Source organism: Microcebus murinus, chromosome X (assembly GCF_040939455.1).
Source record: "Microcebus murinus isolate Inina chromosome X, M.murinus_Inina_mat1.0, whole genome shotgun sequence".
Lineage (NCBI taxonomy): Eukaryota > Metazoa > Chordata > Mammalia > Primates > Cheirogaleidae > Microcebus > Microcebus murinus.
The window spans coordinates 112,690,192-112,711,036 of NC_134136.1; the positions used below are offsets into that span (position 1 = coordinate 112,690,192).

Below are 20,845 nucleotides of genomic sequence, written 5' to 3' on the forward strand. Positions count from 1 at the left end.
GAAAGCTGTTAAATGCAGTTCCCAAAGTGCCACTTATTTATTTCAATGATTTAATTATTCATTTATTCAAAAATAGTTATTGAATGCCTAGTTTTTCTTCCAGACATTGTTTTTAGCACTGAGAATAAAATGCTGATCAAGTCAAACAAGATTCTTGTTGCAGTGGAAATTACATTCTGGGGCCAGGAGGCTTTTACTAAACAAATAAATAAAGCATGAATAGAAAATTAGATTGAAATAAGTGCTATAATGAAGCTAAAGCAGGGTGATTTGTTGGTGGGGTGGGGGCTGCCTTAGATTGGGTGGTCAAGGAAGGCCTCTCTGAAGAGGTGACAGTTAAGTTGAGAACTCAATGAAAAGACAGAGCCAAGCATGCAAAGCTGTGGGAAGAGCATCATAGACAGAACTGCTGGTACGAAAGCCTAAGGCAGCAACAAGCTAGATGTGTACAAGAACAGAAGGAAAGCCAGCAATATTCTAATATCTGCAAATAAGCATTTTAAATCTGAAGTTTTAAAAGTACCCTTACAGGTTGGTCCTTGGTCTCACCCATGAAAGGAAGAAAAATAAAATCAGATCAGAGAATTAAAAACCTAAATAAACATTCAAAATAAAACTTATTGTACAACAGATCTCTAGAACTTACTGGCTCATCTTCCAGAACTGAAACTTTATACCTGCTGAACAGTAACTCCCATTTCCTCCTCCCCCTAGCCCCTATCAACCACCATTGTACTCCCTCCTTCTATGAATGTGACTATTTCAGATAACTCATATAAGTGGAATCATGCAGTATTTATCCTTCTGTGACTGACATATTTCACTTAGCATAATGTTCTGCAGGTTCATATATGTTGTTGCATGTGCCAGGATTTCCTTCTTTTTAAGGCTAAATGATATTCCATTGTGTATATATGGCACATTTTATTTATCCATTCATCTATTGATGGACATTTAGGTTGTTTCCACATCTTAGCTATTATAAATAATGCTGCAAGGAACATGAAAGTGCAAATATCTCTTCTAGATCCTGATTTCAATTATTTTGGATGAATACTGAGAAGTACGATTGCTGAATCATATGGTAATTCTATGTTTAATTTTTTGAGGAACTTCCACACTGTTTTTCATAGTAGCTGTACCATTTTACATTCCCACTAATGATGCACAAGAGTTCCAATTTCTCCATATCCTCACCAATACTTATTTTCAGTCTTTTTGAAAATGGCCATCCTAACAGGTGTGAGGTGCTATCTCATTATGGTTTTCATCTACATTTCACTGATAATAAGTGATGTTAAGCACATTTTTATATACCTGTTGGCTGTTTGTAAGACTTTTTGCAGAAATGGCTATTAAATCTTTTGCCCACTTTTTAATATTTTTTTATTTTTATTTTTTTTTCACTGTTGAGTTGTAAGAGTTCCTTATATATTTTGGACATTGACTCCTTATCAAATATAAGGTTTGCAAATATTCCTTCCCATTCTGTAGGTTGCCTTTTCACTCTGTTGATTCTTTTGCTGTATAGAAGCTTTTTAGATCTCATATAAGTATTCTTACCATAATAAAATCTTTTAGAGTTAAGCAACATTTTAAAAACTAGATCATAATAAACAAGTAGTACAAAAATGTCACAATTAAAGAGATAAAAATATATTGCTCTTTTCTTCCTTGATTACAATAATAAGACCTGTTCACTGTACAAAATATTGTGGGTAAATTCTCAGCTAAGTCTGAGTTGGTTATTGTAGAATCTGAAGGTGAGTGAAGGGGAACACTGAAGCAGAGCTGTCCACTGATATTTTGGAGGAGTTGATGTGTTTAGGGCCCCCAATATCACCCCCAGGTTCAATGATCCATTAGGAGAACTCAAAGGGCTCAATATACAGTTATACTCACGGCTAAGATTTATTACAACAAAAGAACACAAAGCAAAATCAGCAAAGAGGAAAGGCACATGGAGTGAAGTCCAGGGGAAACAAGGCACAAGTTTCCAAGAGTCCACAGGATGCACGTAATTCCCCCAGTAAAGCAGTTCCCAAGGCTTTTACTGGACACTGGTCACATAGCACCTTCTGCCTAGCATGAACCCAAAATTCCAGACTCCCAGAAGGAAAGCAGGCGTTAAACATAAATCACAGTGTAAATACAAAGAGTTTAGGCACAGGAGCCACTCTTATCAGTTCTGAGAATGGTGGAAACCCTCCTAAAGTCCAAGTTCCCAGACGTCAGCCAAGGCTCAACCTTGTAAGCAGAGCTTTGAAGGATAGCCAGCTCAGGGCTGCTATATTAAGTCTTTTCTGCACAATGGGCTCCATCACTCATCTGGATCTTTCTAAATTTCCTTTACCTGAGATGTACTCTAACTGGTAAGGGAGTATATCCTATAGCCATGGGAAAACAGCCTTATGATTTGAGGGGTTTTTTTTTATTGTTTGTTTGTTTGTTTCTTTTTGATTCATTGTGGATCCCTGGAGACTCAGGCTTTCATCGGATAGAATCAAGCCTATTTCTTCTTTCTTTTGACAACTCTCTCTTACCAACTCTTTCCCACCCTCTAACATAGCAGAAAACACAAAACATACACATATACATTCAGTTAAATTTGCTTCAGGTTTGAAGGTATTTTCAGATTTTGTCATTTATTTTCCTGGTGCTCTAGTGGGGTTAAAAGGTGGATATTCTATTTTTTTTCTTTGTTCTAGGCTTGTAGATGTGACACCAGAAATGACACCATACCATGACTAAGATCACTGATTCTTTGGAAGTTTAAAATCAAATGAAACTTAGCAACAGCAGGTAGCATATTACCAATCCAGTTTCAAGGCTTTCAGTTTCTTCTGTAATGACAGCTGTTCATGCCTAATGCTCTGAGTGCACTATTGAAAGGTACATAATAGCTTCACAGCCATTTTCCCTTTAATACAGAACTTAGTAATGCAGCTTCGGGAACTATTTGCATGAAAGGCTCAGTATAAAACCAAATAATGTAACGTTGTCCTACTCTAATTACTTTCCCTATATATGTAATTTACTTATGGTAGTGATTGTTCAAGTGTGTCCAGCTAATGTAAAAGAAGTAGAAAGGAAAACCAGCATAAGCTACTATATTTGCTTCCTAGGGCTACCATAACAAATTAGCACAAACTTGGTGGCTTAAAACAACAGAAATTTATTCTCTCCCAGTTCTGGGGGCTAGAAATCCAAAATCAATGTGTTGGCAGGACCACAATTCCCTTTCTGGTGGCTCTTGCCAATCATTGGCATTCATTGGCTTGAAGTTGCGTCACCCCAAACTCTGCTTCCATCTTCACTTGGACTTCTCTGTGTGCCTCTGTGTATGCTATCCTCTTCTTATAAGAACGCCTGTCATTTAATTTAGGACCTATCCTACTCCAGTATGACTTCATCTTAACTAATTACGTCTTCAAAGATCCTACTTCCAAACAAGGTCATATTCTGAGTTTCTGGGTGAAACATGAATTTGGGGGGGATACCATTCAACCCACTATAACTATGTATCCACATGCCCCTGTGACAACATAGAAGGGTTTCCAGTCATTGTTATTCTGATACCTAAAATAATGAAAGTTACAGAGATGTTTATGGATGAGACATAGTCCTCGGGAGAAGAAGTGAACCATTGTCATATTGAAAGGAATATTTTTAAAAGCCGGAATACTGTTATTAAGATATTTATGCCAATGATATTAAGATCAAAAAAGGTAAATTCTTGTGCTTGTTGGTAAAATGTTTTAAAATACTGATAACTAATGGGAAATATATACCTAATTAGGTACTAATAAACTGGCACCTAATGGGAAATGCAATATTAATACTTCCATGTGTCTTTACACAAGAAACTAGCAGACACAACAATTGTATATCCTTGTTTAATGATGACAAAAGCCAGTCTCTCACAGCATGAATGATGATATTTTCTCTTTTAAAAAGTGTTCTGTAGTGCCAAGGACAGGGGCTTCAAAGCACAGTCAGGCTTCAGTTCAATTAACAGCTCTATCACATACTGGCCCTCATGGTTTGGGCCACATGCTTCTGAGTCTCAGCTTCCTCAGTTGCAAAATGGAGATACTAATACTTATCTCAATGTGTTATATGAGGGTAAATGAGATCATACTTGTAAAAGGCAAGCATACAGAAGAAGTTCAAGTAATGTTGGTTGAATTAATTTACAATCTAACCCAATCTCAGGACAAGCTGTGACTCAATTCTGGTCATCTCTGTGATTTCCCGAATAGCTTATACTGACCCAACACTGAACTTCCAACAGTAAATTTGGAGGAGGTAATTCTGGATGCTCCACCAATTTTTTTCTGAGGTCTCCAAACTTAGGACCTAACATGTAAGCCAAAACAATCTGGCCATTATAGAATCCTTCATTAGTAAATTGAATATGGAAATTTCTTACAACATTTCTGGCTTCTTCCAACACCAGCCCATTTGAGAAGAGCCCATCTAGGTTTGCTGAAGGTATTAATATTATCTTATTATCTTGTCTCCTCATCATTATTATAGCTGATATAACTAAAACTATAATCTGGGTAAAGACGCCAGAGGGTTAGAATATTCTCTTTCCTAGAAGGAAACTCAGTCAGAGAGTTTATCCCTTGATAGATTTACATTGGAGATAAAGCTTATGACTCCTCTAGGGCTTAGGCCTGCTTTGACAAAAAGAAAAATAGGACACATCCATTTTTAAAAAAATGATTACAAAATTCTCGATGGTGTCATTATGCACCACCAAAATTTCCTCCCACTGTTTCCCAGTTAGCTGTTCAACCCATAAGCTAGATAGCAAACTGGAGTTTAGAAGTATGCAGTTTGTTTAAAGCAAGGCAGGATGGAAACAAAAGGGAGAATGAATGGCAGGACCCTATGAGAATGCAGCTTCTATTTGCCTTTGGCTTTTGTGACACATTCACTACATTGCATTATTTTAAAAACAACTCAACTCCTTCTAAGAGCATCAGGATTGCTGTGTCATCGTCCATCTCACCAACATCCACCTTTGCTCTTGAGATCTGTCCCAGCACACAGCACACTACTTGTGGCTTTGTTTTCTTTTTTGTTTTGTTTTGTTTGGTTAAAGTATTTGTTCACCTAATCACACAAAATCTGCACCAGGTTTTTCTAAGGTAGTGGTCTTTGCTTATTTTGTTTTTTGTTTTGTTTCGCTTTGTTTTGTTTTAGCCTTCAGGGTGTTTTAGTTAATTTCTAAATAAGTTTCAATTTTATACCATAAGAAAAAATATCAAAGAATTACAGAAACTAAAGGTTGTAAAGGATTTATTTATATCAACCATCCTTTTCACACCTCCTCCACATCACTCCTTCAGAACAGTCATTGAGCCCTGCCTGAAGATATCCGGTATTAGGGCACTCTTTACACACTGAGCTATCTAGTTCCATTTTTATGTAGTCTGACTTTTCTGACCATGAGTTTATACAATCTGAGAGTTCTTTTTTAGATTGAGTTGGAATTGGTCTTGCTATGACTCTTCTCAATATTCTTCTGGGTGTTTTTAGTATCTTTATAAATGTGTTGGATTTTAATACATTTGATGGTTTCAAGTCATTGCAATGATTATTCTTATTGATGCTCAAATTGTTCCATATTTGGCCAATGTGATCTGTGTTCCAGTTGGGTCAGTTTGACCTAACTCCACTAGTCTTTGATAACTGCCTTGCTTTTCAGTATGACAAAATGTTCCAGGCTTATCTTGTACATTTCTTTATCAAGGCCAAGAATTAGCCACTGCTCTAAGAAACCCTAGTTCATTTTCAATTACTTTCAAAATCACCTTTGTGAGAAATTTTCCTTTTGTTCGGGAATGATATTTTTTCTGATTATTACAGTAATATTATTTTTGATAGAAAATACTGAAAGACATCAAAAATATAGATGGAGCCACTGATACTACCATCATACAGAAATAATTGATGTTAACATTTTATCTCCTGAACCATCTTTCCATTTAAAATCCCACGCCATCCTTCTCCTTTTTCTAAAAACTAGGAAAAGAAATGATGGTGGAAAGTAGACCACATTTTAAACATTTAGATAAAAAAAGTTGAATGAATACTTTAACTTGTTTATCATTTTTGAAAAATTTTAATATTGGCTATTAAACATCAAGGGCAAACTGGAAAATGTGGGAAACTTTAAATTTGGGTGATTTGGATTTTGCAAAAGCTTTTTCACTATCATTGTTGGCAGATGCCTAATATTGTCTGCAAAGCTACAGAAATGCACTTGAAGGCAAGCAGACAGAACTCGATATATTTAATGGAAGTGAAAAGAGGCTGAAATGAAAAGTCAGAATCAAAGAGTACTTTTAACTTAACAACCTTTCATTTGTAGTATGTATAACAAAGTTTTTACAATGCTTAAAGCTAGAGTTTTGAATTGATGGAGAGCTATATAAAGCCCAGATTAATGTTAATGTGCCTGTAGTCCAGCTTTAGTTATAGGGTTGACATTGTCTCCAGTGAAAGGTTGTTTTGTATTTTTTAAAGATTTTTAGTAGCCTGGAAGAATAAGAATAAGAATGATGATTTCTCTATGATTTATAGCAACTTTAAGCGTGAAGTAGAAACCTATGCATTGACAAAATAATATGAACGAATTGTCTAAGTGGGGGAACAATATCTTTGTTCTTCTAAGTGGAACAATGTGAAAACAACCTGGGACCTGCTTCTGCTCGCCCCCATGTCATTGGATTCCTCTTCACCTGCAGCTTCCGTGGCTGATGGAAGACTAAAGTGGCATTGTCTGTCAAGCTTTGTCATGTTCCCTTTTTCCCACAGATGCTTTAATGTCCAAGGGGCTTTTTTTTGCCTCCAGGAATATTCCCTACTCTTTGTCCTTTGTTTACAATCCAATCTATTAACTTTATGAACTTATGAAATATTTATTATTCTTTTATACAAAATAGTGAAACATTCCTCCAAATCACTGGTTCTCAAAGCTTGGTCACCAAACCAGCAGCATAAGCAGCCCTTGGGGGAGCTTTTAAGAAATGCAAAATCTCAGGCCTCAAATCAGACCTACTGAATCAAAAATATAAATGACTGTGGTTTTTCTTTTTTTCTGACTATCTATTTTTGCATCATGTTTCTTCTCAAAAAATGCTCATGGAATACAGCAATTGATATAGCATATGCAGAAGATTGAAACTGGACCCCCACCTCTCACCTCTCACAAAAATCAACACATGGTAGATAACAGACTTAAACCTAAGGCATGAAACCTTAAGAATTCTGCAAGAAAATGTGGAGAAAATTCTTATAGACTGACTGTGTTTTAATAAGTCCTCCTGGTGATTCTGATGCATGTTCAAGTTTTCATTGCTTTAAACATTCACATACTACATATACAACCAATAAATCAAATGCATATTAAATGAACAAGTCTCCTTAACTGTTTAAAGATTGATTGAAAATTTAATCAAATGCTTTTAAACATGTAACTTAATCACATGCCTGGCATTTCAAATTTCCCTTCTCTAAGCATTTTACAAAGGAAAAAGTACACAAAAAAAATCACATTGATTACAGAGCTGATTAATATTTTGACAACAAAACTGGGCACAATGCTATTAATATCATAGATTTAATTTTGTATTTTATTCTTAAACATCCTTTTTTTTTTTTTTTTTGAGACAGGATCTTGCTGTCACCCAGGCAGCTGGAGTGCAGTGACACAATCCTAACTCACTGCAGCCTCCAACTCTTGGGCTCAAGTGGTCCTCCTGCCTCAGCCTCCCAAGTAGCAGGGACTACAGGCATGTGCCACTATGTGTGGCTAAGTTTTTTATTATTATTTTGTAGCGACAGGGTCTCACTGTGTTGCTTAGACTAGTCTCAAACTCCTGGCCTCAGGCAACCTCCTGCCTTGGCCTCCCAAAGTGCTAGGATTATAGTCGTGAGCCACTGTGAAACCTCATTTCATTCTTACTCTTGCATGGTTTTGGAATTTAAACTTTTATACATTGCTGGCTTGTTGAGAATTCTACAAGAGACTGCTTTTATACCTTCTCAGTGTTTGCAAGACTGGAAAGGAAAAAAAATCATCTCAGGAAGCCAGGGATACAGATTAAGTGGATTGTTGACCACTTAAATTTTGGTTGATTAGTGGGAATTGTTTGTTAAATTCAAGATGAATTAAATTCAAGCTGCTGGCTACTAGGCTGAATATCTTTTTATTATGTAGTTTTCACTTTCTGTCATGGGATCTATATTGGTTTCCTATTGCTGCTTTAGCAAATTACCACAAGCTTAGAGATTTAAAACAATACAAATTTATTATCTTACAGTTCTGGAGTTCAAAAATCTAAAATGGGTACATGGGGCTGTGTTCCTTCTGGAGATTCCAGTGGAGATTCCTTGTCTTTCACATCTTCCTGAAACTGCCTATATCCATGGGCTCGTGGCCCCTTCCACCATCTTCAAATCCAGCATTGTAGCTTCTTTTCTTATTTCTGATCTCTTGCCTCTGTCTTACAAAGACTCTTGTGATTATATTGAGCCCACCTCAGGATAATCTCTCCATCTCAAAATCCTTAATTTAATCATATCTGCAAAATTCTTTTTGCCAAGTAAGGTAACATATTCATAGGTTTTGGGAATTAGGATGTGGATATTTTGGGGGGTAATTTTTCTGTCTACCACAGGATCTTTATTTCTATCTTTCATGTATATTCTGATTTTGTAAGAAATTTAAGGGATGAGGTGTTTTTTTAAGTTTTATTTGTTTGTTTTTAACCTCTGTCAGTACATGATCCATTTTAATAGTTTTATAATATATGAACCTAACCTGATTTCATTATTTAAAAACATGCACCTTTCTTATTGGCATTGTATTATAATTAGTTAAATCATCAAAAGATGTCATGCCCAGAGAAACAGGAAAGTGAATCTGAAAATATAGATTTATTTTTCAGGAAAGTTAATCAAGTCACTATTTTGGAATAAATGGTTATATCATCGTTCTAATTGGAAATTATGTGTGCCACTGGTGCTGTACTCCTTTTTTACTTCACTCATATGTAAGACCACAAATGTTGATGGCATCTGTCAGCACAGTTTCTACTATTTCTAGGACTATCTGGCTGACAAATTATGTTAATTCTTTGTGGTTTATGCAAATAAAATAATAATATATATCTATATTATATGAACCAAAATATACTTAACAAAACACCCAAAATATCTATCTGTATTTATAGTTATATAGAAATACTCTCTTACTTATTTAAGTAAATAAATTTAAATGTTTATGGTAATATTTACCCTCTTTGATATTACCATTATGTGTTATAAATTTTCTTTATATTAACTCCTTTCTCATAAGTATCATGGGCTTTTACAAGAACAATTTATTTCATTTAATGATTTTTATTACTGTAAATAATTAAGACTTGATAAACTAGAGCTCCTTTAAGTTGACTCTTTTTCCTTTTAGAAGTGTCCCTGCCATTTTAAAAATCACTCTTGCTTCCTGGCAACAACAGAATGTTATAGATATATTCTAATTTTGTCCTGCCCAAGGACATGGAATTCACTATCCTCTGATGGTTTCTGGTTCCTTTTCTTGTTTGTTTGTTTGTATAGAACAATATCAGAGACCAAAATCTGGCCACTAGGGATGTTTACAAGTGTCAAGGGCAGGGGGAGAAACTACAGCTACTGCTGCTGCCATAGGGCTGCTCTTGGTAGTAACTGAGCTGAAAGGAAAATACTTTTCTCATAAGCATATGAAATCTTATTCTTTCCAGTATAACATATCATGATGCTAGCCCTTACTTTTCTTATTGCATGGGATTTCAGCAATTACTAAGACTTTCCTCTTCTACATTGACCCGTTGTGCCACCCAGCAGTACAGTAGCCCCCTGTCCTCCTGCCTCCGATCTCTCTCTCTCTCTCTCTCTCTCTCTCTCTCTGTCTGTCTGTCTGTCTCTCTCTCTCTCTCTCTCTCTCTCTCTCTCTCTCTCTCTCTCTCTCCCCCTAGGACAATGGTTCTCAGTGTAGTCTTAACATTGGATTAACTTGGAAAGCTTTAAAAGCATTGATGTAGATCCCACCATCGTAGCTTCTTATTCAACCTTCCAAAGAGCAGAATATGGCATCAGGGTTTTGTAAAGCTCCACAGGTGATACTAATGTACAGCCAAGGTAAAGGACCTCTGTTCTAGAAAGTGTTGGGCAACCTCAATAAAGCCAACCAGCTACCCTCCCATGAAATTATCCCATACAGTTTCCAGGGATACCAACTTTGCATTATAAACAGAACAAATAAAAATATGCTTATCTTTTGGCTGCTTTGCTTCGAGAATTTTGGGGATGAGGACTTGTTCAAGAGAGGGAGACACAATGCCTTTTATCAAGCTTCCCAAAAGACTCCTGTATAGGGCACTGACTTCTCCAATTGCTCCCCTAGCATTTCTATCTTTCAACCTCATCTTCCTCACTCTTTCCTAATCTTACTGTAATTAGTTCAACATTTTAGAAGGCCTTGATATCTTCATCTTTGAAGTTAAGATAATGTTTACATGTGATAGGCATTAAATCTAGCAAAATTCAACAACATATTATAAAGTTCATAAAAACCCTAAGAGATTGGTAGTCCATGGTCCTAGCTGCATAAAATGATTTGAAAGGCTAAAGTAGAAGTCACATCTGGTTTTCTGACTATGAGATTCCAGAAGGTCAACTGCAATGTTAATCCAGATTTTTTATTCTCTGTACACACTTTAGGAAGTGATTTATGTTTAAAGAAGTCTGAAGTATGACCTCTAGTGTCAAATACCCCTCTGCTTCACTTTCTCTCAGTTTCTCTCTCTCTCAGTTTTAGGTATCTTAAAATTAACCAATTCTTCTAAAATAGGGAATTGATAGTTGATTATAATTATAGATCTTATTGATCTTATGATCTTATAGATCTACCTCCATCTCAGTTACTTTCCCATGATAGAGTTAGAAGCCTGAATTCTTATAGTATGAAACATTAGTTTGTACTGGAAAGGGTATTTGCAATGAAATCTTGAAGAAAGGGGGAACATATTTAAAATTCTTTCAGCTTAGCAATCTATGCTTCAAGACAGTGGTTCTTGAACTTTGGAAGGTTATATAAATCACTGGAGGAACTTGGTAGCAATACAAAGGCCTAGGGCCTACTTTATTTCCAGAGCCTAGGCCTCTGTATAGTTTCTTAGTTCTTCACTTAGTCTGGGAACCATTGCCTTAGGGTATCAGATAGGTCAAGTAGCTGTTTACGCTAAGGAGAATGGCATTAATGGAAGGTAATGAGTTATTCTTTTCTTTGAGGACTTAAGATGCCTTTTTCTTTCTATTGAACTAGAAAGCACTCCCTGCAAAGGATATTATGGACAAAGTCCTATGTTTTTATGAGTTGCCATTCCGAAGCTTTGCCTACTCTTGATTTTTTTTTTTGTCTGATTATGATTCTAAAAAAAGAATGCATGGTACTTTAAAAAATATGGGGCCTCAATACCCTCTTTATTTTCAGTCTCAAATTTTAATGTGCAAACAAAAATCACCTAGAAACCTTTTAAAATGCAGACTCTGCTTTAGTAAATCTGAATGGGGCCTGAGATTCTGCAGTTCTAATAAGCTCCTAGGTGATGCTGATGTTGTTGATCTGAGGAGCAAGGTGCTAGCTTTGGTTTTCAACCTTGGTTGCACAGTGGAATTGCCTAAGAAATAATAATAAAAAAAATACTGATCCCTAGATCCCGTCCCTACATTTTCTGATTTTTCTGACTTAATTTATAGAGAATATTGCCTCAAGGCATCAAGAATTTTAAAAATTCTCCAAGTGACTTTCATGTGCAGCAAAATTTGAAAACCCCTTGTTCTTAGCCCACTACCAGAAGTCAACTGACATCACCTGTTTTGTAAGAGAAACTGTAAATAGCTTTTCTATCCATCTCTTTAATGCTATGATATACAATGTGCTTAGATAGCTAAAAGTAGTGGTTTATAAATTCTGATCCTTCCCACTAAACTTGCCATGGAGAAGTTTTCATCAGAAGAGGTGAAATAAGAAAAATAAGAATAATATAGTGAATTTTATAAAGCTCAATTACTTCATTACAAGGATTATTCTTTGAAATTCTGCCCTTCATACTTTTTTGGTGTTAAAAATGTTCTTTTTTATTAATGAGGGCTATGATATATTATACTTGCTTATTTGCTTGTTTCTCATGCCCTTAATTTGCTAAACACAGTTGGGAATCTTATGTTGATCTCTGTATGTTTTGGGAAATTTTGCTGATTCATTAAAGCTGAAAATCCAAGAACCATGGGTATAAGAAATCCATGAAAATTTGAAAAAAATCTGAAAGTCTAGAAAATATTGTTATAGGAATATGGTTTTCAATCTTTGAGCCTCTAATTCCAGGGGGCAATGAGTCTTTTGAGTGGCCCTTGGATTTTGTAAGCACTAGAGTTCATTGCTGGCTGTGTCAAATCAGGTCCACTAAGAAGCAGATTCCAAGACAGAATTAGATACTCAAGAGATGCTTTTGAGGGAAACACCTGAGGGATGGAGAAGAAGGAGGTAGGAAGAGCCTTTACATTGGGAGGCAGGGCTGACCCCTGTGGAAGGAGAGGGGAAGGAAGGAGAGGTGGGTAGGGAGAGCCTCAGATGGCAGCACAGCTCTAGGGAAGTCTGGACCAGGCTGATGGGGAGCCCAGAGTGCAGACTGCCCATTAGAGAAGTCCCCTGTCAGGCAGAAATGGCCCAGCTCTAGTCCCCTATCCCCCCACCATGCTCTGTCATTGGATGGGGAACAGCCTGGGGAGAGGGTGGTGTTAGCAGGAATGCTGCAGAGGGTCCTGAATTACCAAAGGCACTTCTCCCAGCAGGTTCTCTCTGTAGAGTGATCTGTGTGTGTACTTCCATGGCTGCTACACTGGCACTTTTCAATTTTAAAGTGAAAATGTATATTTTTCTGTGGGATAATGTGAAAGAAAATTAGCCACATGGCAGGTCATTAATATTTTTCTATATATCTTACTGTTGGTCTTGTCCCTTTTAACTTAACCAACTGCCATTTATCAATTATAATGCATCATCATGTCTGCTGGGTTCACAGTTGATTTCTTATTTTCATAAAAATCTAAAATCACTGGTTGCTGGGTAAAACATGAGAGGTACAACATCTGGCTTATGTGATACAACATGTATTAGCTTTTAAATCTGTCATGTTGATAGGTAGTTGTTACTTAGTAAAAATTGTATGATTAGCATTTCTTGTTGCTGTTTAGAATCTTGTATTAAACAAGGAGTTATTGAGCATAATTAACTTGGATTATATTTTCTTGGTTTGCCACAGTGTATTGTCTAGCATGACAGATGCAGTATTGGCTCGTGTGTATAAGCAATCAGATCTGGACATCCTGGCTAAGGAAGCTTCCATTCCAATTGTCAATGGGCTGTCAGATTTGTACCACCCTATCCAGATCCTGGCTGATTACCTCACGCTCCAGGTTGGTTTATTTCTTTGCCTTACAAAAGAGCAAAATCAGCAAATAATTCCTGATTAGCTTTAAATAGAATCATTTCCTTAAATTATGGTATTGGTATTTTATTTTCAAATATCATCTTGACAAAGAATTATAGCTTATGTGTGCATTCTACATATCTGGAGAAAACAGGGCATTGTTAAAAACATACTATAAGATCCTTCTGCTTTCAACCCTGTTCTCAAATCCTTTTAACCCCTCTCTCACCTTTTGCTCTATTAATCACTTTGCTTTTTGGTATAATATTTAACACAATGGATGAATAGGAACATGGGTGCATACAAAATGGATAACCCTTATGTGATCCTGCATACATCAGAGTCTGTGATTTGGGAGTGAAGACTAGTGGAGTGTGTTTTAAATATTCAAAATGGTCAATTACTAAACCACTTTGGAAAACGGGGCCACTTTCTACCATTTTAAGAAACTGAGAATGTGCAAAACATATAGATTGAGGCTCAAATTTAGCCAGTCGAGTACCCCCAAATTAGGAACTTGAATAACTTTGAGAGATTCATCTCATTTTGTTTGCCACTGCCAATCTACATGATGTTGCCACTTGAAATCCTAATAGCCATGATTTCTGTGTCTGGAATAAGATCCATGCAGAGAAGATGATATGATATCAGATACCAAGTGGCTGTCTGCAGGTGTGGCTTTACATATACACCAGATAATTTAATGCTTCCTCCTGGGGCTTTATCATTACTAGATTATAAATTCAACGAGAGACAAAGAGCTGTCTGATTCATCATAGTGTCCCATGCAGGACCTCATGCAATGCCTTCATATAGGAGATACTCAAAGTAAGGGCTGAATGAACAAATAGAAGCTTCTTGAGAACATGGAATCTAAATCAGATGGAACTGAAATTAAATCCTAGCTTAGCCCCCTACTAGTTCCGTGATCTCCAAATTGCTTAGCCTTTCACTTTTTTTTATCTTTATAAATATATAAAATATATGAAACACACAGACACTGCAAGAAAAATAAAACAAACACCTATATACCCACATTACACAGTTTGATCAAATCGTAATGTGATGGAGTAATTACTTTAGAATGTAATGTTTTTAAATAAAACATTTCAGATAGAGTTGAAGCGCCACCATGTAACTCTGCCTGACCCCATTTCCTCCCACTCCACAAAGAAGTTATTATCCTGATGTTCGTGTTTATAATTCCAAGGCATGTGTTTATACTTTAATTGCACACATCTATATCCATAAACAACCGACAGCATTATTGGGCATGTTTTTCAACTTTATATAAATGGGAACATGCTCAGAACCACCATGCTACACTGTTACATTGTATTTTCCTTTTCTTATACCAGAAGATGTATGCTCCATAAAGGCAGTGATTTTTGTCTCCTTTGTTCATTGTTATATCTCCAGGCTCAAGGACAGTGTCTGGACATTGATGGTGCTCATTTGCTGAATGAATGAATACAACTAAGGTTCAGATTTGAAATGTATGAAAATCTTGGTCTCTATATGAGTTCATATGATGTCTTGGTTTAAGATATTATGACATTTTGCTATTTTTTTGTGATTGTACATCTATGTTATTGAATTGTTCTGTATAATGCAAAAAAAAAATAGTAGTTTATTCATTCCAAGCCACTAAAATTGAGATGAAGACTATTTATTGTATTTTTAACACTACTAATTGTTGCAAATAAATGGATTTCCTCTCAGATTTAATCTCCTTCATCCCTTGCCTTTTAGGAACACTATGGTTCTCTGAAAGGTCTTACCCTCAGCTGGATAGGGGATGGGAACAACATCCTGCATTCCATCATGATGAGTGCAGCGAAATTTGGGATGCACCTTCAGGCGGCTACTCCAAAGGTAGGGAAACTTTCTGCCTTGAAATTAACCCCCTCTTAAGTCTTCTCCAGATGCCATTAACCAGTGAAAACAAAGCTCTCTTCCACTCAGGGAGAGCACAGGTTAGGCCACAAAATTTAGGTTATGTTCTCAGCCCTACTATTAAATAGCTAACTGGCCTCTTAAGAGCCCAATTTTCCATCTCTACAATAAGACATAGTCTTGTCTGATGCCTTTCATTCTGAGAGTCTGTGTTAAAAGCGTGTCTGAATCATCATCCCTTTGAATGCCCTGATACCGGCCATTATGATGGCTGGCATCTTGTGCATTACCACCACAAAAAGAAAGCAATGAAATCCAGACAGCATAGAATTCCCACTGCATGGGAACAATGCTGTCATTTTTCTAATACTGCAATTTGGTGGAAAAATGTCAATCTGATATAAAGGTCACAGTGATGGCATCTATACCAGCATAATGTTTCAAAACTCAAGTTCAGGGGCCCTTTGGCTTTTAAAATCTGAGTCCCACATGGCTATGAGGATGACCCCTGCATAGTGCCTAACTTGTTGCTAATCTCTCACAGAATGTATGGGAAGGCATGATTTCTTTCACAGGCCCAATGTAACCCTTTTGATGCACAAAAAACTGAAACTGGTAGTAGATGTTGCCTCTGAGGAGGGGAACTGGGAGGTTCAAGGATAGAGGTAAGAGGGAGACTTTATTTTCACTTTACAATCATGTGTCACTTAACAATGTGAATATGTTCCAATCAATCATGTGAACATCATAGAGTATACTTACAAAAACCCAGATAGTATATATTTATTTGCTTATATATATATTTTTATATGGAAAACCAAATGTCCAAGCACCATTACTGAATATCAATCATTTCTGCTACTTTATCTGCAATGCCAACATAAAGTGCCATATATCAGGTTTCTATACATGCTCCATTATAATTTTGAGACCACCATTGTATACGTGATCTGTCATTGACCGAAATGTTATATGTAGAATTATTTTTTCTAGATCTGTAAAGAATGATGATGGACTTTGATAGGGATTGCATTAACTCTGTAGATCACTTTAGGTAGTATTGACATTTTAATAATGTTGATTCTACCAATCCATGAGCAAGGTAGATTTTTCCATCTGTTTATATATTCTATGATTTCTTTTCTGAGTGTTTCATAGTTCTCCTTGTATATGTCTCTTACCTCTTTCATTAAATATATACTAGATATTTGATTTTCTTTGAGGCTATTATAAAAGGTACTGTGTTTTTTATTTGAATTTCGGCTTGACTGTTGTTGGTGTATAAGAATGTAGCACCTCTTATATTTTCCTGGATAGAATTGGAGCCCATCCTCCAAAGTGAGGTATCACAGGAAGGGAAGAATAGGCTCCACATGCACTTGCCATCAAATTGGCCCTGACTGATCAACACTATGGTGCTCACAGGGTAGTAATATTCTCCAGGGATTAGGGGATTGGAGGTGGGTAAACTCACAACTAATGGATGCAGTGAGCATTGTAGAGGGGGAAAGGGCATTCCTCTAACCCTTACTTGGGTGAGGTAAAGACATAAAATATAACCAAAATGTTTGTACCCCCATAATTTCCTGAAATAAATAAAAAAAAGAAATGTTCTGTGGAGCATGACTGTCTATCCTTTTATATGGCTTGAATTTCTTAACATGCAAATATTTTTACCTGTATAATAATATAAATGCATAAGTAAATATGCTAATATAAAAACATGTATATCCTCCTTAGAGAGGCCCTGTGTTAAAATACTCTCAGCCCCATAAACAATAAATAGGCCTTTTAGAGGATAAAAATTAACCTTACAAGAAACTCAAACACAAACCACCTATAAAAGATATCAATAGAACCTTTTAAATATCCTCTCTCTTCCCAAGTCTTAGCCCTTTAAAAAAAATTAATAAACACCCTATGTCTATTGAATTCTTTCCCCCATTATGTTTTTCATTGGCTACTAATGTCCCATCAGGAGTACTTTAAAGGGAAAATTTCCCCAAATAGAAACCGTTTCAGAAACAATATTTGATTTGTAGTAAAAGATAGAATTGACCCCGTCATTAAGAGACAACTATTCACAAATATTCTGCACCAATATGTTTCTGACCAAGCATGTGTTTGCTGTTATCTCAGTAGTCACTGTTGTTGTTTACTCTGAGAAGCTAAGGCATCAGGAGGTGAACATATGAGGCTTAAAAATGCCTCCTTGTAGCTAAGTATGGTGGCACACACCTGTAGTTCCAGCTACTTGGGAGGCTGAAGCCTGGAGGATCTCTTGAGCCCAGGAATTCAAGTCCATAGTGAGACCCCATCTCTGAAACAAGCAAACAAAAACTTCCTCCCTCCCTTTGTTTCTTGAGTTTGAGATGTTTATTTGCCAGCCACTGGGAACCTGAGTTATACAATGTGAATTAATAGCTTAATTTCTCTAACACGAAATGCCCAAATCCTTAAGTCTCCTATGCACTTTTCATCCTTCCCCGCCACTATCTCTGGTGTCTTATGCCAGGTTTCTCCACAAGCAGACCCTCAATGGGGATTTGTATACAGGTGATTTAATAAATAAGGAAGCCCTCCTAAGGGAGACCTGTGGGGGACTAGGAGGAGCAGGACAGGGAAAGGGAAAAATCGAAGCAAGGGTGCCACTTACGATGATTAACCATCCTGATTTGCCAGGGACTTCGAGATTTCCAGGATCATAGGGCTTTTAGTGCTAAAATTGAGAGAGTCTCAGGCAAACCAGGATGATTTGGTCACCCTAGTGCCATGTCAGGCACAGTCCAAAGGAAAGTAGCTTCAGCCTGATCCCATAGCTGAGCTCTGGAGTTTAAGTTATGCCCCAGAGTTGTCCCAAACTAGGGTGAGGAAACTGGGTTTTCATTCTTCTGAACCAGTCATTGGTCAAGGGCAGCAGGCAAGGTAGAGTGGTAAATACCCTGGCATTTTTTATGACAAAAGCGACCTGGAAGCCGAAGGGCTATCTTTTGAAGAAGGGCTGCAAGAGCTAAATGTTAAAAACACACTGAAGTTGGGGGAGGGAGCAAAAGCCATAAAAAGAGATCCTCTGAGGGCATCTCGGAAGAACACCAGCATCATCTGCTACATCCTGCTAAAATGAAATAAAACACCAAATGTTTTTTCTTAGTGTTCTTACCAAACCAGTTTGGGTCAATGCATCCTGCTATCTTACTTTTGTAGAACTGCCATAGTAAATTACCACAAACTGGGGGAGGGGTGGGGTTAAAACAACAGAAATTTATTCTTTCACAGTTTGGGAGACTAGTGGCCAGCAATCATGGTGCTGGCAGGACCACGCCCTCTCAAAAGCCTCTAGGCCAGGATCCTTCCTTGTCTCTTCCGGCTTTCTGGTACCCCCAGCGGTTTCTTGGCTGCATCATTCCAATCTCTGCCTCCATCATCTTCCCTCTGTGTCTGTGTTTCTCTCTACAAATGTCCCTCTAATAGGGACACCAGTTATATTAAATTCGGGTCCATCCTAATCCAGTAAGACCTCATCATAACCAATTACATCTGCAAAGACTCTATTTCCAAATAAGGTCATATTCTGAGGTCCTGGGTAGGCATGAATTTTTGGAGGACACTATTCAACCAAGTGTACCTGCCATAGAGAAATGGCAGGGATATGCAACAGCATGTACTGGAAACCATCCTATCATAGTAAATTTAAAGGACTCAGAGAGATGACCCTTACAACAGATAATTCTCCTCTTTTATTCAGCATGAACTGAAATAGGGGTCAGAAGTGACATGTGCTTAAGGTGGCTTTTATTCACTTTCTGGGAAGGGTAAGTACACTGTCGTTACAAATCTAGTTTGAAGAAAGGCTCTGTATGAAGGCAAACTTATCGCATTTGGTTTTTGCAGATAAAACATACATTAACAATAATTGTTCCCTGCTATAAGGTTATTTTGGAAAGGCTTTATTCTGTTGAAGAAATATATGGTTTAAACGTTTTATTGCCTGTCAAAGATGTTTCATTAACATCAAAGGAAAAAATTCCAATATTACAGAGTAATTTCAGTATTGTTCTTATGCAGCAACTCATTTGAATGATAAAGAGTACTAAACCCTGGATAAATCTTGGTGGGAGTAAGAGTTTTAAAAATTCTTCTGGAAAGTCTGATAGTGTAAAAGTCATTCCATCAATTTACAAGTTTTTAGTTGGTGGTAGACCTATTTCCTTTAAAGATAAAGCCAGGAGACTTATTGTAAATTTAAAAAACACTGAAAAATTCCCAAGGCCATAATTATTTTCTCATTCTTCAACCAAGAATAACTTACATTTTTTCAAGAAAAAAATATTTTTCCACGATTGTAAAATTGCTCCATAAACTACCGGTAGTAATGATTTTAACATTGTTCTAAGTGAATATTTAGACTGAACTGGGTTTGTTAATTATGTTCTTTGTCTGCTTTTAAGATTTATGTAAAGGCTAGTGAGTGATTTAGTATTGAAAGCTGAGATGGCTGAGATGTGAGTAAAGAATTCCTCTCTGTATTCTAAGTCATGGCCCAATGCGTGCAAGGTTGGGTGATTTTCTAATTTCCAAACCTCTCTGTTGGGTCTCTAAGTACTTATTGATTCCTTTACTAAGAATTATACTTAGGGAGTATAAAACCTGCTCTCCAAAGGGAAGGCTAAAATTTCAGGGTAGGAAGCACATGGGTAATATTCAAATCTCTTCATTTATGTTTATCAGTATGACTGTTAACAACATTAGTTGCTAAATTAGCAAGTCTTTATCAATAACTTTCCCCAGACCCCTATAAATAATGCTCTGGAATTCATGGCTATTTGAGGGTGGTAAAGCTACTGCAATGTCTGCAGTCATCCTCATCAACATCTGGGTAGTTTGTTTTTTCAAGAATTTTCTATTGGAAGAAGGAACTATGGTAGAAAATCATGTGCAAATAAATACAATTTCAAATGAATAAACCTGGACATGCCTCTCACAGGTTGGGTTTTCCAAGAAGCAGAAACTGAGAGTTTAGCGTACAGGACATGCAGGATGCTTATGAGAGCATGTCCTTGAAATTAACAACTGTGGAAAGGGAGGGAAGGAAGCAGGAGTGGGCAGGGAGAGAAGCCTAGCTGCGATGCAGCCCCAACAACAGCCTTGGCTGATCTTATGGAGAGTTCTGGATGTGAGATGGCCTTTTGGCTACCTGAAATTGGGTGAAAGGGGTCAAGTTTCCATACCCTCCTGTCAATCAGTCATTGAATGTGGGTCGCCCAGGAAGGGTGTGTGACCTTGGACATGGCTGCTCTCTGCAGCTGAGGCAGTGCCCAAAGGGGGCTGACAGCTGAAGGCCATCTTCTGGCAGCACTCCCAGCAGCTGGGGGAGTAAGTCCATTATTCATGATTATTCA

At 37.0% G+C, this 20,845-nt stretch overlaps 1 protein-coding gene across 1 annotated transcript in view; it reads left to right on the top strand.

Annotated features, from left to right (window-relative positions):
• OTC (ornithine transcarbamylase) overlaps window positions 1-20,845 on the top strand; it is a 58,433-nt gene that overhangs the window by 27,507 nt on the left and 10,081 nt on the right. Inside the window, exons 5-6 of the mRNA XM_012736680.2 lie at window positions 13,383-13,536; window positions 15,303-15,425. Coding sequence (XP_012592134.1) covers window positions 13,383-13,536; window positions 15,303-15,425 — 277 coding nt within the window. The remainder of the gene's footprint in view (window positions 1-13,382; window positions 13,537-15,302; window positions 15,426-20,845) is intronic.